General features: G+C 41.1%; 1 protein-coding gene across 2 annotated transcripts in view; it reads right to left on the bottom strand.

Moving 5' to 3' along the window:
• Nucleotides 1-1,233: 1,233 nt before the first annotated feature.
• armh3 (armadillo like helical domain containing 3) overlaps nucleotides 1,234-27,632 on the bottom strand; it is a 43,222-nt gene continuing 16,823 nt past the window's right edge. For both annotated transcript variants that reach the window (XM_080414554.1, XM_080414555.1), the window contains exons 16-27: nucleotides 25,388-25,489; nucleotides 23,409-23,467; nucleotides 23,184-23,249; nucleotides 22,782-22,851; nucleotides 22,134-22,194; nucleotides 21,494-21,582; nucleotides 19,582-19,664; nucleotides 18,953-19,079; nucleotides 17,679-17,754; nucleotides 13,107-13,185; nucleotides 4,568-4,684; nucleotides 1,234-3,879 (exon numbers count right to left, since the gene is read on the bottom strand). In XM_080414554.1, the coding sequence (XP_080270680.1) occupies nucleotides 3,787-3,879; nucleotides 4,568-4,684; nucleotides 13,107-13,185; nucleotides 17,679-17,754; nucleotides 18,953-19,079; nucleotides 19,582-19,664; nucleotides 21,494-21,582; nucleotides 22,134-22,194; nucleotides 22,782-22,851; nucleotides 23,184-23,249; nucleotides 23,409-23,467; nucleotides 25,388-25,489 (1,022 nt within the window). In that variant the 3' untranslated portion in view covers nucleotides 1,234-3,786. The remainder of the gene's footprint in view (nucleotides 3,880-4,567; nucleotides 4,685-13,106; nucleotides 13,186-17,678; nucleotides 17,755-18,952; nucleotides 19,080-19,581; nucleotides 19,665-21,493; nucleotides 21,583-22,133; nucleotides 22,195-22,781; nucleotides 22,852-23,183; nucleotides 23,250-23,408; nucleotides 23,468-25,387; nucleotides 25,490-27,632) is intronic.

The raw sequence follows: 27,632 nt of genomic DNA, 5'->3' as shown, positions 1-27,632 counted from the left end.
AGACAGAGAAGGGAGGCTCATCTGACAGATAAGACAGCATCCAGCCAGAGGGAAAAAAAACTGAAATCTCCATCAGTACAACCAAGCTCTGTCAGAGGCTTGTTTTGATCTATTTCTATAGATCTTTTTTGTGTACTTGTTACCATATGAAGCTGTGTTGCCAGGAGATGCAGGCATCTCAACATGGACATGGGCACACTGATGATTCAGCACCATGGACAGAGGATGTCAGGAGAGATGACAGGACGGGTTTCTGCACTGTTAGGGGGCAGAAAGCAGCACTCTTTAGCATATCTGGAACGTATCTTTCTAAGTTTGAGACAGACTTGTACTTGAGGTCACGACATGATCATGCTCTGCAGCTCGCTGCTCTAGCTGATTCTAATCACACACAGCTGATTAATGTGCGTTTCAGACAAAGTGGTTTTGCCCTCTGAATGTACACGCACACAGTAATTTGTAAACAAGAAACCCATGGCTGTAACCCAATTCTGTCCTTCCTTGCCCAGTTACTGTATGCCATGCTCAGCTGCCAGAGTAACATAGTTCATATCGTTTTATGTAGACCCGACCTCTACGAACAGTTACACTCTTCTCTTCCAATGAATGGGCTTCTGGTGGTGGACCGGATGCCACTGTGTGTACTCAGCTTTCATGGTCTCTTGATGCTGCCAGTGGTTGTGCCAGGTGATGTGATCATTGTTTACTTCAGAAATTGCCAGTCGCACCACATGGCAGCATTGGTAGCTCCTCAGCCTCAGCAAAACCCTGCAGACTGATAGGCTCTGCAGGGGCAGGAGTGTTAACAAGCAACATTTGTGAATATACATTATGTACTGTAGACTAAGGTTCAAGCTGCCATGATAAACACATGGTAGGGAGGCAGCACAGACGATTTCCATGTGCGTTTATTAAACACTGTAAAAGATCCTTGCTGTTCAGTGCCATTCCATTCTTCTGAATAGGAGAAGTATGAACTCAAAAGGGATGCTGTCACATTTTCTTTTTACCTCAGGCTCCCATTCACGTTCAAATAAGTCCATTTTTGATGAGCTACACCTGTCGATACCAAAAGCTGGAGTCTTGGTTCTCCTTTCTAGTTTTGAGAGAGAATCTCATTGGGTTGGATTTCATATTTATTGTATCCGACTTTCCACAGCTAAGCTGTGTGAAGCACAGCATCGGTCAGAATTGCAGCTTAATGAAAGGAATAGCCCATAGAAAAGGCTTGGCTTGGGTTCAGTAGGAAACTGCAACTTTTATTAAAAAAAACACATAAATAAAACCTACATAGAGTAGTTAGAGAACAGAGGGGAAAAAGCAATAACAGCCCTACACTTAAACAGAAATAATTGCATAATTCATAATCACCTTCCAGTCACAAAATCAAAAATCAAATACAAACTGGGTGAGCAACAGCAAGGCAAGGTCTAGGAGTGTTTACATGCCTCCATGATCAGTATATTTTCATTTTGACCTGACCTCTATTAATTCAAAGAGTGACTGAGAAGAGAACATTCAGTTACATACATTCACACTTGACAGCTGTCCAATACAACCAGTCTTCCACTACTGGCCCCTGAGCAGCCCCACTGGAGCAGAGCTACGGCGAGAGATGCGACACTCCATAGACTTCCATTGTAAAAGCAGAATATTCATAATGTTCAATATTCAATCATCTATTACCAAAACCAACTTAGTTGATTTGGAATTTGTTTATCAATAGAATTTGTCGATCAATAGTTCGGAACACTACTGTTACTTCCAAACAATAAATTGATGGATGTTGCTGAAGCATGCGTGATACATGAACCACATGATTAATTCCTGACAACAGCCTGCAGACTTAAACACCTAGGTCAGTGGTTTTCAAACTTTTAGTGCCCAAAGGACAAATTATGGGAAAAATCTAAATCTCAAGGCACACCTTTATTCATAGCAGGAATAGAGCTACATGCTCAAAACACATGCATTGCGCCGTAAGCTTGTAGATCTGCTACTGTATTTTTACCATTTATGAACATTTGTGAGAACAAAAGAATAATTTCATTTTTGCCTATGACATGCACAAAATAGTTGGATAAAATACAATAAAAACAGAATTTAGGGTATAGAATTAGCTATATTGGGGAATGAGTGCACACAAAGTAGTGACATGGTCAATAAAAAATATTCATAACCTTTTTGTAAAGTTGCGATAATAATAATGTGTGGTTGTCATAAAATCACAAGGCACACAGTGTGCCTCTGCACACCATTTGGGAATAACTGCTCTAGGCTACGGCTGCATCCGATGTGCTTCCAGTGAAAATGTATGTAACTGACCAGAGACGTCACCCTTCTCTCTCTAGAGACAAGCCAGTCGTGATTGCTCACATTCAATAAAAATGGGGAAACGTTGATTTAACAGTCTTCCATCAGCCTGCCCTTTTAACCCAAGCAATCACTTAAACACAATCATATCAAATAATTACTATAATGGGGGAAATAATGACAAACTGCCTTGTGTAATGTACATCAGTGGGTTATTAAACAGGGCTTTGTTCAAAAACACAAAGGCCGTGCAACAATAAGCATAAACACTAGGTAACATTTTACACTGGTCTCATTCTAGTTCATCAACCTTTGTGTTTGACTTACGTAGACTATAACTAGTACTCATTAAACCTGTGTTAATATTCAAGGAAAGTCTTACCCATTAGTTTTATCTAAATACTAAATGGAAATGTGTTTTAAATAAAAAATAAAAGTTAGACCCATGAATGCTTCTTAATTACTATACCAACACAGATGAGAGATGAAATTAACATTTTGTTTTCAGTTTTCCTGCTTTTTGACTTCATGGGGCAGCATACAGTACATTAATACATTGGTTGATACACTGGAATCAGGCCAGTTTAAAGTGTTACAGAAAGGTTTGTTAACTTCACACCATTTCAGATCATCCAACAGCCGTCATACTTCAACCAACAAAAAACATAAAATACAAAAACACTGGTGGATTTATTGTCAGAAACTGAAGAGAACAGAAGTTATCAGTCCACATTCACACACTGCCAAAAAGGGGAATATCTTTGAACTGGTTAAGAGCACATTTACAGCTGTACATTTGAAAATGGGTGTGGTGCTGGAGATGGTCCTTGGATGGATGTCCTCTGTAGGCAGTGTGGGCGCCAATTCAATCAAACACCTTCAATGGAGGGTGCCTAATGAAAACCCCAGACTAATACAACTACACTTAGAAGGTAGGCGTTTAGCCAACACCCTCATCCAGAGTGACGCAGAGTGTATTTTTAATTAGGGTGACTGACAGCACCCAACAGTGTTGCTGGTGTGTCACCTGTGATCTCTTTAAGTACAGGACCACTCTTACCACTAGGGTAACCTACCACAACCACCTCCCCCATTTCACTTCTACCATGCAGCCATGCTAGGTTCATACATGGGTCCTCCTCGCCCTCTGTTACAGTATAAAGGACTGTTACACAGGATCCTGTGTACTGGTGAATACTGTCATAAGATGACAGATTCACCATACTGAAATGGCTCAATCAGGGGTTTGAGATTGCAGTGTTTGTGAGGGCTTATCAATACCAGTGGCAGGGTGGAACTCAGAGGATCTGAGTGGGACTTGACACTGTGTGTATGACAGCGACATGTGGGTTACCTTTTTTACTGATACCATAGTAACCCAGCTGTGTGCGCGAGAGTGTGTGTGTGTGTGTGTGTGTGTGTGTGTGTGTGTGTGTGTGTGTGTGTGTGTGTGTGTGTGTACACGTGTGCATTTCAAGAGATGGTAGAGAACTCTTTGAGAAGTACATCCTGGCTCAGTGTGTTGAGAGAAACATTTTTTCTCACATTCAGACTGATGGAGCGTACCTGGATAGACAGACAGAGAGAGAGATAGAGGAAAGGAGATACAGAATAGAGAAGACAGAGAAAGACGACAGGAGAAACAGAACAGAGAAGACAGAGAGAGGAACACATGGATAAGGAAAGCAAGTTAAATCCAATTCCGTCGACTAAAACTATGACGATTTCTTTTCGTCGACTACCTTTTTTCACTGACAAAAACGAAATGAAAACTAAATAAAGACTAAGCTACGATGACTAAAACGAAGACTAAACATATTGACAAATTCCTCAGCAAATAAAAACTAGACTAAAGTGAGGGACTAGTGGAGAAGAGATCCAGTAGAACTAAGACAAGTTATTTTATGGTTGGTTGCGCTCTTGTGTTAAGCTCTGAAAATAGCAGATCTACAAGCTCACAACGTGTCGCGCTGTGATGCGTTGTGAGCTTGTAGATCTGCTATTTTCAGCATGCAACCAAGTGTAAGATTTGCCATTACGACGCCATCAAGGCCTGCCAAAATACATTTTAGTCGACTAAATCAACTGTAGATTTAGTCGACTAAAACTAGACTAAAAAATAAAATAAAAATTGCGGTCAAAATCAACACATATCAGCATAGACCCAAGCTCATAAAATGGCTATAATCAAACCAAGCAAAAAGAATCCCCTACTTCCCCTCCCGCCATGCACTGCTACTGCTCTCTCTCTCACCAGCTCCTTGAAGAAAGCAGACTCTTTGGGCTGCTCAGAGTAGCGCTCAAACTGGTCCAACCCATCCTGCAGCTTCAGGGTCAACGTGTCATAGTGGGACCGTACCACCTCCAAGACCTGAGCGGGGAGGGCAAACATTTACACAATTTACAAAGTGCTTCAATGAAAAAACAGAAACTGGCACAAATCCAACCTGTTTGAAAAGCAGTGGATCAAAATAATCTCAACATTCCTAAAAAAAGAAAATACTAGAACCGACTAAAGTACCAGTATTGCATGCATACACACAGCTGTGAAAGTGCTTTCAGAAATGACTGAAGAGATGATACTAAACATGCAAGCCATTGCTTCTTACTCCATAATGCAATAGAAGTGGTTATTCCATTGGATATGCACTCCTTCAATATTCATCCCCAGTCAAATATTAATTCATGTTAAATACTTAACACACACATGTTTATTCATGAGACATAATCAAACTTAAAATTGCCCTGTGAAGAAAGGCACTGAATCATATATTTCATGTTTAAATTAAAGACTCCCTTTAATGTCTGCAGCATAACGCTGAGCTACAAATACACGTGCAATTGTACCAAGCCATATTCTGACCTGCCGTTACGTTACCAAACAAGAAATGAACACCCAATAAGACACACTGATGGACACCAGAGTGGATGGAAACATGGCTCATGAAATTCATATTGACCTGCTGTAGAGACTTTAGTGTATGACATTTAAAAACCAAGTGATGACCTTTATTCCTTCAACCAAACTAAACGTTGTTGCTGCCAATTGTGCTCATAGGACAGAGTGAGAAGAACAGATATGGCTCCTGTGTTCATAGACTGATGGATTATTCAGTGGTTGTTTGTTTCTCTGTTTGTGACACAGCCCATTAGCTTTAACTGCAAAGACACAGCAAGACTCGCCTAATGATCGCTAGGATCCTTCACTTTGTTTGAAGACAAAATACAAAACAACAAAGAGTGGTTGTGTGTGGGTGTGTGTGTGTGTGTGTGTGTGTGTGTGTGTGTGTGTGTGTGTGTGTGTGTTAGTTGGAGTGAGGAAGTGTAACTATGCAACAAATAATTTAGCTATAAGGGTCCATTTGAACACTCTCTGAGCCAGGGTAAACCAACACTCAACAATTATGGCAAAATGAAAACTTTGATTATTTTGCTCCAGGATGCGTTCACAATTATTAATCATGATTACGAGTATTAATACTATAATAATTTTAATGCACTTTTTGTGCATCATACATCGTAAGACTATATCTCTGCTGTCCAGCCCGAACCTGCTAACTCCAAAACGCTCATTGTTCAGGAAACGAAAAAACAAAATATACGTTTTACAGGAAATGAAGAAAACCATATATTTTTAAAACAAAGCAATACTGCCTCATCAAAGTTGGTATAGTGACTTTATATATCGTCAGATACTTGCATGTGTCATTATATTATCACCACTTTACCCAAATCCAGCGTGGAGATAGTAGTTTCAGACGAGCAGAAATCAAGCTGAAATGGAGTTAGGTGTCCAAACAACAATAGCTCCACTTACTGCTGAGGGAGAGGTTTCAAAAGGGTACAAATTTCCAAAAGCTAACAATGGATCTCCATAAAGCTCATAATGCATCACAACAACGTGTGAATTAATGCCCTGATGCTTCATGACACTTATATAGGCCAACAATAATAAACAGGACTTTAAATATTACAATAACTTTTGCAAAGAGGGGTTCACAGAATTGGAGTTTCAGTAGAACTAGCGCGAGTCGCGACAGAAATGCTATAAACTCCTTTCTTCTTGTCACATTGCTCTCTTCATTAAACACTTCATAGATTTTAGAAATATAATTACTTGTTTTCATAACATTAGCGTCAGTGCTAAGTTTGATAAACAGGTACACTGTATAGTTTTAACAGACTACGGGGAGTTTGTTTACGTGATCCTCCTCCTCGTTCGCTGCGCAGCGCGCTCTGTTCTGTGTTGTGAAAAGGCTGCAGCAGAGTAGAGAGGGGGAGTTGTTTGTTTTTGACGGACAGTTTGAGGATCCAATGGAGTTGGGAGGTTTCGTCAGAGGCGCTTTTTAATACTTTTCATTGGTTCAAATGTTTAGATTTTTTACACAGACGTAAAGGGTGTTCAATAGCGTTGATTTATGAAAAAAAAAAATATGAAAATGGAGTTAGCTGGTTCGTCCCGGACACCGACGATATACAAAACTGTGCGACCCTGGTATTTATTAGTGTACACGGTGTGTAGGGTCAGTAGTGCGGCAGGCAGAGAGGAAAAGCACAGGTAATTATGCAGTGATTCTCCTGGCAGTTCTCCATTCATGAAAGAGTCCCTAAGCAGACCTGTAGAGCTCATATACTCTACAAGGCATGGCATGAGAGCAGACAAACATGTCATGCTTCCCTGAGAAGCAATATAAACACACATGCATACAGGTGCACCACACACACACACACACACACACACACACACACCAATATTACCTTACATTTGTTATACATTTTCATAGTTTTTTGGCCTAAACGGTCTGAAACTGTAGGCTTATTTTGTAGTTTGTTTGCTTATACTGGTTAAAAATCACAGAAGGGCAAAAACATGGCAGGCTATTAAAGGACGACTTCACCCATTTTCCCATCTTCATGTAACTGGTCCTCACTAATAGCCATTGTTCTCGTCTTAATAAAAATCTGTAAAACATTAATAAAAAAAACTGCCTAACGATGATGTCACTGGTAGGCGGGTTTCTGAAGTGTCCAAAGCTCTCCTCTGAGACACAGGGTACATAGACTAAGACTTAGATTTTTAAAAACCATTTTAGCATGAGCATTGGGGGGACCAATTAACTACTATTATTACAGTAAAATCGCCGTTTTCGCTGGCAACTGGCAAGGGGACCGGAGACGGATTAAATAAATTAATTCAGAATTAATTCCTGGCAGTGAATGAGTTAAGATACGTTGAAAATGGGTCAAGTCGTCCTTTAGGTAGCGCATTAAGGGTGTGTTAGATTTAGGTGTGCGCAAAGCCATGGGTGTGCCAATGCACAAGCATAGAGACTCACATTACAGCCACATGTACACAAACACAGCACGGGACAGAATATGTGCATGAACCAACCACTTTGTCATGCTACATCGAAACTATCCATAACTTGGAACTCCACACGTGTACATTACACAGACACATACACTATCTGTTCATTTAGAACAACACATACAGTATTTTAACCTACAGGTCCAACTGAGACACACATTCCCCCCCCCCCCCCAAATACCGGTACCGTTGAACATCCAAAGCTGACTTTTCAACTTAACACAAACATAAAGCTGAACAACAGCAGCCGCTGAGGAACGGGGGAGAACATTTCTCTTCCATTTGCGCTCTGATAAATCTCCGCTCTAAATCTCCGCTCTGCTTAAAGTGCAGTTGTTTTTTATTTCAATCTCTGATGGTGCGCTGATGAAATATTCATAGCTTTCTCACTCTCTCTCTCTCCTCCATTCTCATTCCCTGTCCCATCGTCTCCCCATCCCTCACTCCTCCATGTGGAAATACAATGAGCCAGGGTGTAATGGTAAATATCGACTAATGTGTGTTTAAGTCGCTCGCCCGGGGAGAAACCGGAGAGTGGAAAAGAGAGAGAAAGGTGGAAAAGAGAGAGAAAGGAGGAAATCAAGGAGATGCAAGAGGGGGCCGAGAAACAAACAAATCGACATACAGCATGACAAAGCCAGAGAGACAGGCACACAGCAATATATCCTCAGTGTTAGTTTAACTCCCGAGAGTGTGAAAATGGACCCAAATTCACTGTGTAGAAAACGACAAAAAGACGAGGCATAAAGCAGGAAGAGAGAGAGGGAATGGGGAGGGGGTGGATGGCATGTTGTGGAATGAATGTTGTCTAACAAAATGTTGAAACACACACACACACATACTGGTGTAACTGGGACACTTTTCTGCATGGGAGGACAGACAGGATTGAATGGATCATATCTGTCAACGTAGGCATCTCATCACAGAGCACAGACACACACATGCTTTGTGTAATTCTGTAATGCCTCTACATTTGTGTGGATGAGGTGTGGGTCTATGCGTGAGTGTATAAGCGTGTGTTTTTGTATGCATGTGTGTGTGTGCGCGCGCGTGCGTCAGCTCATTTTGCTGTTTGTGTCTGGGTGCCATCAATCTTGTGGTGCCGCTGTAAAGAAGGAAGACACTGTGGGAGGGATGGAGGGATGAGCGGAGGAGGGAGAGCTAGATCTCAAATGACAGAGGGAAGGAAACGCAACGTTTCACAGCTCATTACAAAAAGCAGAGTAGAGAAAGAGAGGGATTGGATGAGAGAAGAGAGTCGACCTATCTTTTGGAATGTTGTTCCGACACCCTGCTGGAGTCTCATCTGTTCCCGAGGGCTCTCGTTTGTTTCCAAATGGTGATGGCAAGTGTTATGTATTAGTCTACGGGTGAAATTATTACTCACAGAATCCATTATTCGATCGTCACAAAACTAGTTGAATTAAGTTTCAATAATCCAATAATTGGTTCAGTGATGCATCATGCAAAGGATTCTTGTCTTGGTGCAATACAAAATGAAGTTTCGTTTTTTACCTTTGGGTAAACATACCGTATGAAGCTATTTTAAGATTTAAAAAAGTTTGGATTCAGATAACCTATCATCATGTCATACTTGATTACCTTATTTTACTGTCATTTTATGGCCATAATCTTCATCATATAGATCAATTGAATAATTAGAAAATAAAATAAATTGACAGATTTTTCAAAAATAAATGGTATGGTCTATATCGTCGGTGTCCGGGACGAACCAGCTAACTCCATTTTCAGCTTCTTTTTTTTTTTTCATAAATCAACGCTATTGAACACCGTTTACGTCTGTGTAAAAAATCAAAACATTTGAACCAATGAAAAGTATTAAAAAGCGCCTCTGACGAAAACTCCCAACTCCATTGGATCCTCAAACTGTCCGTCAAAAACAAACAACTCCCCCCTCTCCTCTCCAATGCTGCTTTTTCACAGCATGAGTAGAGCGCGCTGCGCAGTGAGCGAGGAGGAGGATCACGTAAACACACTCCCCGTAGTCTGTTAAAACTATGCAGTGTACCTGTTTATCAAACTTAGCACTGACGCTAATGTTATGAAAACAAGTAATTATATTTCTAAAATCTATGAAGTGTTTAATGAGGAGAGCAATGTGACAAGAAGAAAGGCGTTCATAGCATTTCTGTCGAGCTGAAACCTCTCCCTCAGCAGCGAGTGGAGCTATTGTTTGGACAATAACTCCATTTCAGCTTGATTTCTGCTCGTCTGAAACTACTAACTCCACTAGCGCTGGGTAAAGTGTTGATTTACCCGCGATTTGGGTAAAGTGTTGATAATATAATGACACATGCAAGTATCTGACAATATATAAAGTCACTATACCAACTTTGAATAGGCAGTATTGATTTGTTTTAAAAATATAAGGTTTTCTTCATTTCCTGAAAAACGTATATTTTGTTTTCTCGTTTCCTGAATAATGAGCGTTTTGGAGTTAGCGGTTTCAGGCTGGACAGCAGAGATATACTGGACTGTCCTGTGAAGTTCTACTGCACTGTATAACAGGTCCGGTATAATCATTTTCATCATTGCATGTCACCAAAACAAAGCATATCCTGCATATCTAGGCTTTCATCTGGTGATGAAAGCCTAGATATGCAGGTGACGGGCTGAAGACATCAGAGCTTAGCACAATGAGAGTACAGATACAGTTTGCCAGGGCCTCACGGGAATAAAACAGAAAAAAACAATGTCAAAATATAATAATTGACTACTGAAATGTAATATAATCTGTATATGGAGTCTGGAGGGACTGGCAGAGATCTCTATCTGGCAAATTGACAGAGGACACGTACAAAGCCATTTATTCTATTAAAACTTTATGCTGTCCTTCAAATATAACCTACCGTACATAACTTCTAGCAAAATAGGCAAGTTTATGTTTTAAACTTTCTTGTTTACATATTCACCTTAGAGCTAGACATCAAAAGAAAGTGGTGCATTATGATTAATTTGACATGGGGTGGAAACTAATTAAGTAGTCTCACGTACTGTGCACTGAACGTCAATAGGTCAGCTACCTGAGATTACTATGTATTTATTACATACATTTTAAGAATAAAGTTGCTTTCTATTTTCCCATGTCATCAATCTATTAGACCTGAGACATACAGTAGCTGGAAGCCCTTGTTATAATGCTGTTGACAGAAAAGATGTCTTCCACCGCCACCCACCCACCCACACATGTCATTCCTGTCCCACTGTACTGTGGATTAAAGCTAAAACATCACACAAGAATATTATCTTCAAGCATGAAGAAGCGTTGAGTAAGAGAGACTTTGGGTAAGAGAGCACACTGGGTCTGCCTTTTCAACACTGTCACCAACCCTGACAAAGAGATCCAAAGACCCAGAGAGTGACACAAGATCAGCCAAACTATGTCACACCCACTCAACACTGTAAAACTGAAGCAAACTGGAATATAAACTTTCATATTCCTGAAAGTAAACTTTACATCCCTGGAGTAGCACTTTTGTATTACATAGGCCGTTATATATTTCCATTCCATTTAAAAATATATAATTTTAGGCAGTTCAACTGAAGTTCAGTTAAATTAACGATGGGAGATCTATAATAGCTCATAAAGTAGGAGCAGACTGCTAAAAATTACAACTTCTAATAAACTTGATCTGGTCTAAGAGCAGACTACTAACACAGCCAATAGAAGTGGTATCTATATAGACCTGATGGCACAGTGTTGACGTCACCACATAAACCGCATGCCACTTCTCTTTTGTTGTGAATAAATCCAGGAGATAAAGGCAGAGAGGTAAGTGAGGAGTATAATAACAGAATCCATCATTCTCTTATCAGCTTGTAAATACACACATGCACATACCAGTGTGTTTTTCTGTTGTGTGCATTATTTGATGTGGATGATAGTCATTTAAAGTGGAGCTCAGCAGGCATACGTATGAAGTTTCAGCGTGGCTCTGAAAGCATGCGTGTGAGGATGGTTTAAGAAACTGCGTTTCAGAAGCACGGCAACAAAGTAACAAAGCTCCTAAAAATACTCATCAAAAGTCTTTGATTACAGTCATTTGATTCTTGTCTATTTTTCAAGCTAGGATTGAATCTCCCTCTGGAGCATTCTGTACTTGGCTTCCTCTCAGATTTCCTTCATATAGAAATAATACTAAGGGGTGTGGACCACTCGTTTCACTTGTGGAATAGAAAACCTTTGGTTGCCACTCGGTTCAGAAAGTCACGCAACTATCGATTATTTTCTTAGCGATTATTCTATCGATTACTTTTTAGCGCATCTGAAAATAGCAGCTCTACAAGCTCACAAGGTGTCTCAACTTTCCCCATACAAGGACATGGGGAAAAAATAGGGACAGATTAGAAATCGATCATTTTATTAAATTACTAATTATCGATCATTTTTTATGATCGATTAATTCCATTAACTGTTGCATTCCTACAATCATCTACTCCTTGCATGCATCTCATGTTACCTCCTATCCCACCTGGATAAAGGACTAAGTAATCACAACTTTGCTAGACATTGCACTCACTAAGGGCGTATTTGAGGGCTGTTATTATTTCAATGATGATGTACTAACCAAACAACAAAACATTGATTAATACTAAAACATGGCAGAATGGCTGTATCATTTTATACAATCAATCTGTGCTTGTGTTGTGTATCTTTGAATATGCCTTGTAATGTGGTAGACCTCTGTATACTGAGTGGTCTACACAATCGGAACTCAAGTGCAACGTAGTTTGTCATTCCATTGTTGTATTCTCTATGTGCGTTCACATCTATATCTGAATCTGTTGTGTTGGTAATGGTTTAACTACAAACATACTGCCACTGTGGAGACCCAGCATGTTGCTGGGCATGCACACTGTGGTGCTCATGGCCTGTCGCTGTCCCATCGGCGGTGGTGCTGAACCAAGTAGATTGACATATGCTGTCCTTGTTTTGTGCATTGACTGGCAACCTCTCTTTTTTGCATCCTTCAGAACAAGCTCAATAACTGGCAATTTGTGTTCATGACAGCTATCAGTCTGAATTTAAAATGATTTTATCAGAAGGGCCACCCGAGAGTGATCCGGAACCCTCTGTGCACGTAAAATGAAGTTTCAGAAATTCATAAACAGATTGAGAGCAAGGACATCTGTGATGTCATAGGCTCTCTGACATCACAATCGTACATTAATGTAGATTGTGATGTCATAAAGCAACCAACATGATGTACTGTTTGGGTCTCTTTATGACATCTCAGTCATATATTCTGTATGACTGTGACATCATAAAGAGACTAAAATGAGTGACACTGACATAAGTGTGTTCAGTCTTTTACAGTGACACTGACATCACAGAAAATCACACGTAGAGTCCATGAAGATTCATTGTGATATGATAAGCAGATATGAGTGATTTGTGTTTCACCTGTTCCTCTGACAACTGGGAGATATGGTTCACTGCAGCATACGACTCTATCTTGGGGTTGAAATGGTTGATGATGGCCCTGAAACGCATAAAAAACACAAGACGGGAGGAAAGATGAGAAGAGCCAAGACGTATTTCATAGAGATTAACAGATGCATTGGCATAGGTAATAGATCCACGGGCAGCCACATACACACACACACTCACTCTGTCATTCATATAGTATACTATATCTCTGCTGTCCAGCCTGAAACCGCTAACTCCAAAACGCTCATTGTTCAGGAAACGAGAAAACAAAATATAAGTTTTTCAGGAAATGAAGAAAACCGTATATTTTTAAAACAAATCAATACTGCCTCATCAAAGTTGGTATAGTGACTTTATATATTGTCAGATACTTGCATGTGTCATTATATTATCAACACTTTACCCAAATCGCGGGTAAATCAACACTTTACCCAGCGCTAGTGGAGTTAGTAGTTTCAGACGAGCAGAAATCAAGCTGAAATGGAGTTATTGTCCAAACAATAGCTCCACTCGCTGCTGAGGGAGAGGTTTCAGCGCAACAGAAATGCTATGAACGCCTTTCTTCTTGTCACATTGCTCTCCTCATTAAACACTTCATAGATTTTAGAAATATAATTACTTGTTTTCATAACATTAGCGTCAGTTTGATAAACAGGTACACTGCATAGTTTTAACAGACTACGGGGAGTGTGTTTACGTGCTCCTCCTCCTGGCTCACTGCGCAGCGCGCTCTACTCATGCTGTGAAAAAGCAGCATTGGAGAGGAGAGGGGGGAGTTGCTTGTTTTTGACGGACAGTTTGAGGATCCAATGGAGTTGGGAGTTTTCGTCAGAGGCGCTTTTTAATACTTTTCATTGGTTCAAATGTTTTGATTTTTTACACAGACGTAAAGGGTGCTCAATAGCGTTGATTTATGAAAATGGAGTTAGCCGATTCGTCCCGGACACCGACGATATATTATAATAATCCATTAACACATTGAATGCCAATCGCGTAGATCTACACGAACCTATTTAAAGCCGCCACGTGCCAATCGCGTAGATCTACGCGAAGTGGTGTTTTTTTTTTTTCGAAAAAAAATTATATTCGGGATCCCTTTTTGCCGATCCCGTCGGCCCCCATTCTAAAGCGCACACTGAAACTCAATTTTCTCCTTGTAGTTTTATCTCCTCGCATATCACTGTTTAACGTAAACCGTTCTAACTACAACAATGGAGCTCCGTTTGACACGTGGTTTTCACTGGTAGAAGCAGGGAGATCTCGGCGATGTTTACAAACAGTGCAGAGCTCAATCTTAAGGATTTTAACAAGGTCTATGGCGACGTGAAAAAAACAAAAAAACAACAATAAAACGTTGGCACTGGTGAGTACATTATGAGATTAACCTCTGGCTGGCATGGAATGTGGAAGCTTGCCACTTGCTAATCTATGGATGCCTATTTTATAAATTTTCACTGGAGCATATCACAACAGAATATGAATTATAATGCCATCAGTTGTTGAGTCCCTCAACAACACATTTAAATGAACTGTGTACAAAGGTTTGACTATGTGACTCTAAAGCTTCTACTCCATACTATTGCTGTATTACAATATACCCAACATCATTTTGACACTTTTTCATTCAGCTAAAGCTCTCGTACATACTGTATGTAGGCTCAGAGGATGTCATGATAATGTGATCAATGCAATAAAAAAAGAAAGTAAACTCTAAGCCAGAGCACATATAAACAAAATACCACTTATGGACACGCCATTTGCTTTTTTATGACCAGTCCACTCCACTTTTTCTTTATTGAGAGCGAGTGGACCAGCTGAGAAGGCCACAGCGTTGGGTAGACATACTTAAGAAGATTCTGGTGAGAGTTGACTCACTCCAGGCAAGAGAAAAAGATACATGTGGGTCGAGAGAGACAGAGGTCTTAGCCGCTACGCGCCAGTCAAATAGACTGTTTAGTACCTAGACTCATTGCTATTCATTCCTATTTACTTTCATACAGTATGATGCAAGCACACCAGGAACATCTGCATGTGAATTCACGCCATTATTCTCCAGCATTTTGCAATCATTTCAGTGAAATAAGCCACTTTATGGCCTCAAATAGAAGCTGATTCAGGAAGCCGTAAATTGAAATTGCTTTTTTTCCCTCATAGTACAATCATGCATCAAATAAATTACAGTGATCAAATCAGCAAGGAATTACCCATAGCGCTGATATTTGCGTTTGGTGTGTGTGTGTGTGGTGGGTTGGGGTGGGGTGGCGAGGGGTGGCGAGGGGGAGGTTGATGGGAGTGCCGTGTTACCAAAACAAACCAATGGATGTGGGAAGGAACTGTGTTTTCATTTACATTCATATAGCCAGAGAGCAGACAGTAATGGTTATTGATTCCTCCATTTGATGAGTTTATCCATTACTCGTTTCCAGAGCAGCTTGGGATCTAGTATCTGTCAGCAGATGAAGGTTCAGTGCCTTGCTCAAGGCTAGTTTAAGCCAGTGGACCATTTAAAAGCTCCCCTTCCTGTCTTGTCCCCCTCTGGAAGACGGACACTCCCCTGTTTAACCACTTTCAACCTGGTGTCCCTATTTCTAGCGAATATAGGAGATCTATCATAATGCTATCTTTGAAATAGGGCCTTAGTGGCAAAGGAAAAAACAACAACACGTTCTGTTGCCAGGGTCTAACCTGCAATCTTCCAGTTACACCATGGCCTCTTCCACATTCAGCCATTTGTACTGATGTTACGTAAATAGGAGAGACTCACCATGCAGCAAATAAATTGCACTGATTAAAAGCAGCATGGCTCTGAATTCTCCACAGTTCTCTAGTTATCTGTGCATGGAGCGCTGGTGTATCGCCAACTCACTCTAATGAAAGCAAGATCGAGGAGGTGTTGCGTTTTCATTAAAATGAATAACACCCTAACACTCACTTGTTAGTCCATTCATTTTTCATTTGATGGGTTTAAGCAGATGCTCCTTACCAGAGCGCCCTATGAGTTAACGGGTAGAGTTTCCAAGGCCTTCCAAAGACATTGAACTATTATCTTTGGCTACTGTCTCCAGCGAGGATCAAACCCATCGCCTATGACAAATATTCCCTGGGGAGGCAACACCACTGAGCGACTGGCTTTATATTCACAAACTTAGAAGAGATTCATTGTCCTTCAAATCAATTTCAGTAATGAAGGCTGCATGAATGCATTTCCGCAAGATGAATATCATTTGCACTTGCAGATGGATGGAGTGTGTGTGCGTTTGAATGTATAAATCCTTTGTTTACATTAATAAATTCATGCTTTGTCATCCCCCTGGTTCAGAAACATCTAGAGTGAACAGGTAGAGATGGGGTTGCACAGTACATGGCTGCTGATGCCGGCTCGTTGGATGCTATGGGATTCAAACCTCCCCCCAACCGCCTGACTAGACCTTTGTTCATAAGCTAACAATGAGAGTAAGAATGGGTACATTTGTACACTTAAATTAAAGTTATATTACAGTTCACCACTTTCAACCTTGCATCCATATTTTGTCATTATAGGTGAACATTTTCCAAACTTTACAGTTTACAAATGAAAAAGAAAAAAGTTCTGCAAGCTCACAAAGCGCCACGAGTGCATGACACACTGTTGTATGACAAATTATAAAATAGAAAAATTATAAAATAGAAAAATTATAAAATAGACCACAAGTGGTCTAAGGCTGAGGATGTTACTATCTTTGTCTCTCTGTCCTCAGGCCCTGCTGGCTGCCTGTTACTGAGCTGGAGTTGGCTCCATCACGACTCCCAAGGGGGGTGGGAGGCTGCTGCGAACACAGCCCACCCTTGGGGCCTCTGCGCTGGGGGCAGCTTCAGAGGATCATCCCTTTAGAGACCATCCCTTCTAGGGGGACGGAGGGGAGACGGGAAGGAGGGAGATAACAGGGAGACAGTCGAAGCCACGTCAAGCTCTTGAGCCTCTGCGCGCGTGTGTATGTATGTGTGTGGGAAGCGTGCAGTTAGGGTTACTGAGATAAGGGGTTGGAAATAATGGAATGGACAGGTCCTATGGGATTGAGAAGTTTGTAGGGGGAGAGTAAGGGAACAAGGAGGCAGAGAAGACTCTACTCTAGTAGAGAAGTCAGGTTTCCACTTCCAAAGACATGACTACATTAATTTCTTCACCTCCATTTCAATTCAAAGGAGTTCTACCTTTCTCTCTCCTTTTCTAATTCCCTCCAACCAAAATGCTTGCTTTCTTCTATCTACTCCTATCCAAATGTGTTGTGTGGATGTGTTTACCGGGGTGTGTGTGTGTGTGTGTGTGTGTGTGTGCGTGTGCGTGAGAGACATGGGCCAGTGTGTCCAATTTATAATTTAGGCAAATCGGAGTAAGCAGTGGAAGGCTGGAAGCATGAACCTTAGTCAACAAACAGCAGGGTAAATAGTCACATAAGTAGAGTGCAAAGAGAACAATGTAGTGCTTAAAAGAAACTAGGATACCAGATGAACATCAAAACCAAGCATCTATCTAAAAATACGCTGAATAACATTCTTAACACCTACCTGACATTGACCAGAGAATGTGTGACTTTGCTGGCAGGTTCCTTCCATTGTCCAGTGTTGGTGGATACTCTGAGAACTGGAGAGGAGAGGAGTCTTTATAAAAGTGGAATAAAATATCTTATATCTCTTGACTATTTTCACCAACAGTGGACATTCTGATTCAAATGAAACGTTTACATTCTGCAGAAATGTATTGAGATAAAATTTGTCATGTATAATTATTCAGTCAGCTGTACATCACACCCTTCTTTTCCGTCTCTCTCTCTGGGTGTCTTCTTACAGATGGTATATAGTTCATTCATAAATAGTATCTGTACATCCCTGTCTATCCCTCTCTGTCAGTCAATCGCAGTCTCCATTTCCCTCTCTCTCGCCAGTGGACGAGGTTGTCAAGGGTTTTGGTGCATGCTAGACTCAGTCTCGCTTCACTCAGCTAGAGACTGAGGACAATCTCCCAGCATTCCTTGTTAAAACTGAGTGGAAACAAGTTTAAAAAGTGTCTATATACGAACACAACTGGCCCGTGTTCGGGGGAAGGGAAGCTGATCGGGGAGGGTGATTGATTTGTCAAGGCACATACTCCTACGGGCTGAGGCGGCACTTGACAGCAGGGAGTGTTGGAGGAGTAGGACGAAGGCTAGTATACGTGCTCCCAGTGGGCGCCCCTCACTGGCAGGTGAGCTAGTAAGATACAACAGCAGTGACAACACAGAGAAATGTGTGTAGGGAGGAATCAATTGACATAACAACTGGGGAGGGAAAGAAAAAAGTTCCAAGTCTTTAAGGTGGCCCTTCAAAAAATATTGGAATGTTGATTGGTTTCTAAAGCAGTGGGCGTAGGTTTGTTAGTCGCTGTACTCACTGCCATTCTAGCAAGGCAAGGCACGGCAAGTTTATTTGTATAGCACATTTCAACAACCAGGCAATTCATTGTGCTGCAGCTTTACACAAAACATTAAGCAAAAGAAATGCAGGACATTTCAATTCAGTAAAAAGGAACTTAAACACCTATCTTCTTAATAGGAAGCACATTCGCTCTCAGCAGCAAACAAAAGTTTATTTTTGCTGTGGTTTAAAAGAACAGAGTTGTAGCAGGCCTGCCGTTTTCTGGCAACTAGCAAATACCTTCCATTTAAGGTGATCTAAGCTGATTGGTAGGCAGAGATCTCAGACTGGTTGGTATCAGGAGACTGGGTGCATTGCAGACTCATCATAACCACCTCTCTTGTATGTACAGTATGTGTGTTTATCGGTCTGTCATCCAGTGTGCTTACCCATGCAGTAGAGGTTGTCGAAGACCTGGTGCATGCGCACTATTTCATAGTAGAGTTCGTCGTAGCTGTTGGAGGTCGGCAGGAAGGTGTCTCCGTATGTGATGAACATGTTGAACAGGTTCACCACCTGGACCAGCACAGAACCATTCAACGCCACAATACCATACAGTGTTTGTGAGTATACAATACATAAATCAGTTAAATGTATGTTTTCAAACATGTAACCTCTTTAGTGCTGAATAAGGGATAAAGGGACTCATGTGTGTGTGTGTGTGTGTGTGTGTGTGTGTGTGTGTGTGTGTGTGTGTGTGTGTGTGTGTGTGTGTTTTTCCTGTTCAACCAACAGATTAGAGTAAGGTACTGTACTAAAGAACTGATACAGCAGCTGCTTGCTCTACTGTGTGTGAGTGTGCGTCATCTGTGTGCATGTCTGTCTGACTGTCTCTCTTTGTGGTGTGTGCATGCATCTGTTATTACATGTATGTGTATCCTACCAATAAGTCCAGAAGTGTCTGCCAGTGTGCTTCTGTTTATGTGTCTGTTATGTATTTTGTGTGTGCCAGCTGTGTATTATGTGTGTGTCAGTCAGTGTACATTGCGTGTGTGTTCAGTATGAGAGCATATCTCACCAATAAAGCCAGGTGAAAGATGTTGTGCTTGGCCAGTAGTGTGGTTTCGTTGGACAGGAGGAACTTCAGAAGGTTGATGAGAGCTGGATACAGACAGACAGACAGACAAAGATCTCCTGTAATAACCACTAGATGATGACAGTAAACTGCAGCAGAACTCCATCGTCTGTGTAAATGCATGTGTGTTAACTGATATTAGGTATTACATGATACTTGAGTGTGTGTAATTGTACTTTGTGTATGTGTGTTTGTGTGTGCCATGACTTTGTACAGTATATAAACTCGTTTGTGAGTATTATAGAAAAACATGCATAACTTCCAATAAAATAAACGAGGGTGATCGAGTCCTCAAACACCTTATTTACACAGGACATTTATACAGTTTCTCATGACCGTAAAAAGAGGAGTGAGGGAGGATTAGTGAGGACCGATTATATGAAGATTGAAAATGGGTCAAGTGGTCCTTTAATGCTCTTTCTTTTTTGTGTATATGGTTTTGATTACATGCTTAAAGAACGTTTTGTGTTCATCCCAGTCTTGAAATTCCAGTCTTGTTTTTATGGATGTATTCTCCCCTTTTTTCTACTTTCTCTTTGGTCTCGTTTCATGGTGCACCATTACCGTCAAACATGAGTAAGAAGTTGTTGTTGGGGGAAACTGAGGAGATTATTGGTTCTGATTAGAAGCCTGGGTATTCTAATGAGAGTCAGGGAGATGGGGGCCATTACAGGTTGAATTTATGTCCTGTTGTTGTGCATTGATTGACCAGCCTGGAAGAAACACGGCTACAAGGACACTTAGCGCGCACTGTAGGGAGCCATTATCCCTTCTCAAATGGTGCAATACTTTTTCAGAAATAACAGGAATTGAATTGGCTTTTCCTCAAAAGCGTCAACTCCTTGTTGAACTCTTACCAAGAAATGCGCAAATTAAAAGAAAGATGTGGAGAGTAAGAAACTTGAAGGTAGTTCAGTACACACCACACCACCAATATTGTGTCTTAAACATCTATAAACACTAACTTTTTTTTTCTTCCCTTTCTTTCATTCTTTTTAAATATATTTCTTTATTTCTTTGTTTGTTTTGGTCTGAGAGGCGTTGTGCCTCATCAAATGTTGAATAACCGACCGTGGTAGCCTGCCTGTTCTGTGACAACACAGACGCTACAGTACATTACACGGTTCATTAAACAGAGTGACTTTTTTTTGTTGGTAGAAGGGGCTGTTGAGTAGCTGCTCTGCTCTCAGTGCCCCAGCTGCCCTACACCATCAACACATTCATAATGCAGCATATCTTTCTGAGAGGATTCATCATACGTTGATATGGGGATGGAATGAGAGTTCAGGGAAGGACACTGAACAGAAGACACACCTGCACATGCGCACATGTGACAAACAGACACGGCACATTCATGATGCACAGCCACTCGCGATTGTCAGTCCATAATGTTGCATGAATAATGTATGTGTTTGTGTCCCTCTTCTCAGTTTCTAAACAATGCTTTCTGTTGTTTTAGCCTAAACCACTTCAGACCAAAATCTCTTTGACGAAAAGGTTTGATCTACAAGCTCGCAATGCATCGCAATGTGACTTGTTGTGCGCTTGTATATCTGCTATTTATGCCGAATGTTTGCCTATTACGACATGCCCAGAATAGGGACGCTAGGGTTCATGTTTGTAATTTGTCCGATACTTCAAACAATTCACATTGGGTCAGAGAGGAAGGGGCAGCAATAAAATAGAGCACGCCAGACATGCATGGACAGGGAGACAGACAGGCAGAGTGATCACATCAGACAGAAAGAGAGACTGCGTTAGAGAGAATGTACTGTATGGGTGAATGAGTGAATGTTAGCCCAATGGAGGAAGAGAGGAATAGAGTAAGAGACAGAGAAACATAGTACTTCCGTACCTGACCAGAGGTCTCTCCACGTGTAGTGTAACCGGATTCTACACTTCTTCTGGTAACAGATCAGTTTATGAATGATCTGAACACAGCGCCTGTACGGAGAGACAGATATACACACCCGTAAACCAGCAGCATTGTTGCAGGCCCTTTAGGCCAAACTACTACACTGTGTGTGTGTGTGTGTGTGTGTGTGTGTGTGTGTGTGTGTGTGTGTGTAACGGCCTGCAATAGAACACGGGTCAAGCCAACATCTTTTCCACTAGCCTAAAGGCTTTTGGTCATCAGGCACAGGCTCGGAAACCCGATCCGGGTCACGGCACCATTGCAACACCCTGGAATCAAACCCGGGTCTCCCGCATGGAAAGCCAACATCTTATCCACTAGCCTAAAGGGGAATTCCACTTTAGGCTAGTGGTTAAGACGTTGGCTTTCCGTGTGTGTGTGTGTGTGTGTGTGTGTGTGTGTGTGTGTGTGTGTGTGTGTGTGTGTGTGTGTAAAAGAGAGGAAACGTTTAAACTAATGTGGCTAATGTATACTCAACTAATTGTGCAGTGTGTGTGTGTGTGTGTGTGTGTGTGTGTGTGTGTGTGTGTGTGTGTGTGTGTGTGTGGGGGTGTGTGTGTGTGTGTGTGTGTGTTCTTACATGTATAAGTCCATGGGGAACTCTTTCATCATATGAGTGACTATGAATTCCACCATCAGGTCTGGACAGATGGACAACAGCAGAGAAGCGGATTATATTAAGAGTCACTAACACACAAATCACACAGACAGGACTTCTGTAACATGGAACATGTCAATATTCAGAGAGACTATAACTGGACAACCACCGCTCTAGGTGAGCTGCTTCACCATAGTCGGTCCAATGTTGGTAAAGGGCCCATTATACTTGGTTGTGCGTGTCATAGGTGTAACGCATTATGAGCTTGTAGATCAGCCATTTTCAATGCACAACACTGGCCCAAGTAGCCTACCCTTAAAATTCATTTGGAGAAACATGTCAAAATCTTCTTTTCTTTTTTTTTCAGATTACCATAAAACAAAGCCCTGGTTTTCAAATCATGTAAATATTGTTCAAATCGGGTGAAATATACAGCTCTGAAGCACTTACATGTGTGGTGACAACAACTGACAAAAACGTTTCAACGGCACTCGCATTTGCTTCAGTCTTTATGACCCATGGCCATGACGTCATGAGTTTTGTAGAACAAAGACAACTGATAGAGCGTCAAAGTATAGTAAATATGATAGAATATACGTTAAGACACATTTAGCTAGGGCGTCCTCGTACCTAGAACAGCACACACCAGAGGCCGTGAGGGGTTGTTCTTGTCCACTCCTTTCTTTCGGTGTCTCATTGGCTGGAAAAAACATGCACGCAAACACACAAACACACACACACACACACACACACGGGTTGTTGTTTGCTTGCACACTTCTCCCTCACTTTAACACTCATTCATCCACCTAATAATTTTCTCACTCTCTTGTTCTTCCACTAACTCCTTCACTGTGTTTTGTTGAACTTATGACCTGGAAGTGTTCACACCTCTGTTTCCACTGTGCTCTCGTTGACGTTTGTGTTGTGATAAAGGCAGCTAGCAGTTTGACTAGTTACTACCACCACCATTACTACTACAACAACTACCACTACTGTGGTAGTACACACACACACACACTCCCTCAGACTCACCATTCTGTGTAGATTGACTCTGAAGTTCATATTGTCATCATGTAGAAAGGCGTCAGCGTACTGGTCCTATGGAACAGACATCCACACGTCAAACCAGCATATCGATACAGAGATAGTGAACAACAGAGCTGGCAAGTCATGAGGAGGTCACTGGGGATTAGGGAACGGCCAATAGGTTCAGAAATATAGTAAAATATGCACTGCTGTAGGGGACTGTTACTGTACCTCTGCTATGCAGGTGAGGATGATGAGACAAAGTCTGGCACTGTTTAATCGGTGTTCATCTGGAAAACGCAAAGAAACATGAGTGTGGGTGAACAGATTAACAATAATATCAACACTACTGTAAAGACAGACAGACTGAGGCAATAGAGGACTTTTTCAGAATGAAGATGGCAGCGTGAGACTGGAACTAATGGATGCTACAGACCGTGATAATGATGTAGGTAGGACATCGTGTTATACCGTAGTCAGTAATAGAGGCTTATTGATAGGATTAAGTAATAAGGAGAAAAAATGGAGAATTGGAGAATTCAGCTGTCTTTTCTTGTCTTCTATAATTGTTTTCCGTTTCATTCTTTTGTTTTGAGGTGGGTTCTCCCCCATAATCTGTTGTATCCGTTCTTATAATGCATAACAAGCTGAACTGAACACAATATAGACTAAGTTAAAAGTCAAACTAAACTAATGAAACAAATGTAGCCATTTCCTTCACAGCGGGACCGATGAGACAAACTCAAGAACATTATAGTAATAGATTGATTGCATTTCAAGCTGCAGCCTCGCTGAAAGAATGATCCTATTTAGGCTACTAAATACCCCCCCCCCCTCCTCTGCTTGGTCATAATTCACGTCTTCCTCGTGTAGCTTAATAGGTCCTTGTGTCCAAAAGACATCTGTCTGTGATATCTTGACATATTGACTTTAATATTCACATGCTCATTAGTTAGATTATATTTTTAACTGCATATAAAAGCGTGACAGACGCAGCGGTAACATGCATTGCGCGCTGGGAGCCCCATTTGGATCTTGTCAATCATATTAACGATGGCCTTACTGTATAGTGTATACAGAGACAGAGAATGCCAGGAGCCTATGGATTCACAACATTGTTACACGATAAGAGGTATGTGAACACATCTTATATCAACAAAAGAATTAGGCACGCTGATATGGAAAAAAAATGTTCTCTTTTTCTCTCAGTTTTTCTCCCTCTCTCCTCACTGCACACATGACAGTGTCAACGTTTTGTTGGAGTGATTGAAAAATAATTTATCTGCCGCAAAAAAAATATTTCGCTTTGTGTGTTGTGCTGTGGGCATTGTATGGCCTTTGATTGCAATCAGTGTGCATTCATTGTGAACCCACCTAAGCGCATCTTAATCCCAGTGGTGTGAATGTGTAAATTCTAAGGACGTTTGTGTTTTGCGCTAAAACCAGCTTTTGGCTAAATTGCATTTGGCTCTGGGGCATAAGACAGCAATGCGCTCTGATTGCTCCAAACCACCTTGATTTAGGATCAGGAGGTGCATGGTCATTTGATACGGTATAGGATGATTATCTTTTTAGGGTATAGGATTTTACACGTGCGCTTCTGCTAGCACCGCATTGCACCGGGCGGAAGATAGGGCCCTGGGTGTTACAGTTGCAATTACCTCTCTCCATTCAGAGGACAAAAAAATTGCAGATTGCAACTCTTAAGCCATTAAGACCGGGAAAGCATCTGTGTCATTTTAGATTTCTTTGGCTATTCAAAAAATAGCAGATCTACAAGCTCGTAGTGCGGCAGCGAGTGCCACGCTACGAGCTTGTAGATCTGCTATTTTTGGAAAAATCGTGAAAATGTGTGCAAATCTTTGAATATATATTCAAAGATTCTGCGGCCAAATATAAATCATTTTGGGGGTCTCTGACATGAAAAAAAAGTTTGAGAACCATATAGAAACATAGTTTTTTTTTTAAACTGTTTTTTTAGGACATTTGTAGAATGCCCAGAAGCAAAGATTTGAGTTAAAATGCTCGCTTAATAAAATATATATATTCAAAGATTTGCACAGATTTTCAAAAAAAATGCAGATCTACAAGGTCATAGCGTGGCACTCGGTGTCACTCTATGAGCTTGTATATCTGCATATTTGCAATTTACTATCAATTAAACATGCATTATAATTTGGATACATAGACATCATTATTACTATTCATACCTTTGGTGTCCTGCATGACGATGGAGGAGTATTTGAGGAAGGTGATGAGCAGGTTGCTGGTCTGTAGGTTTGGGTCCAGAGGTAACTCAGGGTTGTTCATCACTGTAGCAAAACACAACACACACACACACACACACACACACACACACATAAAGAGACCAGCTGAGGACACCATCCCAAATATGACACCCAACCTGAAAAGGTCACAGGTTCAAAACCTGCAATACCCCAAATATAACCCCAATCCAGCACATTCAAGACACTGTGAAGCCATGTTTACTCATTAAAAGTTAGCCCATTCAATCCGGGAAAGCATCTACAAATGTCTTCTAAATCCTAACTGGTTTCTGAAAAACTTATGTTGCTATAACAGTGGTTCTCAAACTTTTTCATGTCAAGGACCCCCAAAATGATATGCATTTGGCTGCCGACCCCCCATCTCAAAATATTTAGTTCCAGGGACCCCCAGAAGTAAAGATTTGAGTTACAAATGATCGCTTAAGAAAATACATATTCCATATTTGCACAAATTTTCACGATTTTTCAAAAAATAGCAGATCTACAAGCTAATGAGCTATGAGCTTGTATATCTGTGGGTTAACAGAATTAACACTAACCTAATATTTGCTTCAACACAAAACAAATTGAGACAATGAAAAAAGATGGGATGTACACAGCTGATTTCAACTTCCCCCCATAACTTTTCCTAATTCCAGTGTTGTACAAGAAACTAACTATTATCAGCCTAGTTTGGGGAGGCGCAGAGGACCTGTTCAAGCAAATGACAAAAATGATTAGTGAATACCTACATTGCTAAAGGTATGTAGTGTGCTGTAGTTTGCTACTGCAGTTTCATTGTCTAGAATAGATAATGTACATAAAAATCTCTGCTCTCCAAATCCTACTGTTGGTTTCATGGATAAAATATGAATGCACAGCTGTATGTAGATCCCTCTGTCAACCACCTCCTTCCTCCTCGCTAGCTCAGTAGAAAGCAATAACAGGATACAGACAATCGTATGATGAATAAATCATATCATAGAATATAGGTTAAGAAAGTGACAGCCTACTCTGTGCATAGTATACGTGTGCGTGTGTGTGTGTGTGTGTGTGTGTGTGTGTGTGAGAGAAACAGGTGCAAATAAATTTAAACATAGTTATAATAGGCAACAGGCAAGTCACATGTATCTATAGTTGTGTGCATTTAAAATGTACTGTAGTGTGTATGTTAGATTATGTGCTTGTGTGCATGTGCCAAGTGTGGCACTGTGACTCTGTAGCCAAAGTGTCACAGCCTGCTGAGGTCTCTCTCAGTGAAAGCTCCATCTGTATTTTGATGCTGGAGATTAATATTTCATACAGCAAATGGCTCTTGGGTTTTTACCCATTTGGGAAGGCAGTAGGAGCTGCAAACCTGCACCTTTTAATGGTTTCAGCAAGCGCGCATATGAAAAGACCTGCTCCAGAATCTGTCAGCAAACTTGCACCGGGGACTTATCGTGCACTGTAGACTTGGTGTTGCTAGCGATGACATGAGTTGTTTAAAATTCAAGACATATTCAACGCATATGGAACCACCCTCCTAACACTCCCCTCTCGCATTCTCTCTCCCCAGTGATTCCTTCTTCCTTCATCTCCACTTGTTATGTAGAAGGATTTGGAAACACTGCTGATGTAAACCATCATGCCAGTAAACCATATTGAAGAAGGGAAGTGAGACGCAGTCCAAAATAGAAACCAGCAGCTTTTAATGTTTCCAGCACAAACGCATACCAAATGATGTGCTCTGGGATTCAAGAACGTGGTGGTTGATAACGGCGGCGTATGCTAGAGTTGATGTGACTAGAAGGTTAAAGTGGAACTGCGTTTTGAAGTCTAGTCTCTACCAAAATGTACAAATATTCTCACGCTCTCCATTTAACTCACTCCTTCCCTTCTCCAACTCTCTCTCATGGCTTCTCTCCCCCACTCTTCTATTTCTCCCTCTCTTTTCAGTGTGTGTGTGTGTGTGTGTGTGTGTGTGTGTGTGTGTGTGTGTGTGTGTGTGTGTGTGTGTGTGTTGACATGTATAAGTCTGTGAGTATGTGTGTGTGCGCCCATGAGGAAAAAGTAAGCATAAGTCACCAAGTTTTTCCAGTGGTGGAGAGCTATCAAAAATACATGCGAATACACAGTGAGGTTCTGCTTGAAGAATGGAAGCAGAGAGACACAATGCCAAAAAGCTTTTAAATAAACAGGCACTGAA

Source organism: Gymnoscopelus braueri (assembly GCF_963280865.1).
Source record: "Gymnoscopelus braueri genome assembly, chromosome: 2".
NCBI classification, from domain to species: domain Eukaryota; kingdom Metazoa; phylum Chordata; class Actinopteri; order Myctophiformes; family Myctophidae; genus Gymnoscopelus; species Gymnoscopelus braueri.
The sequence above is the reverse complement of the archived record's forward strand: the minus strand, read 5'-3'. Positions and strand labels throughout refer to the sequence as shown.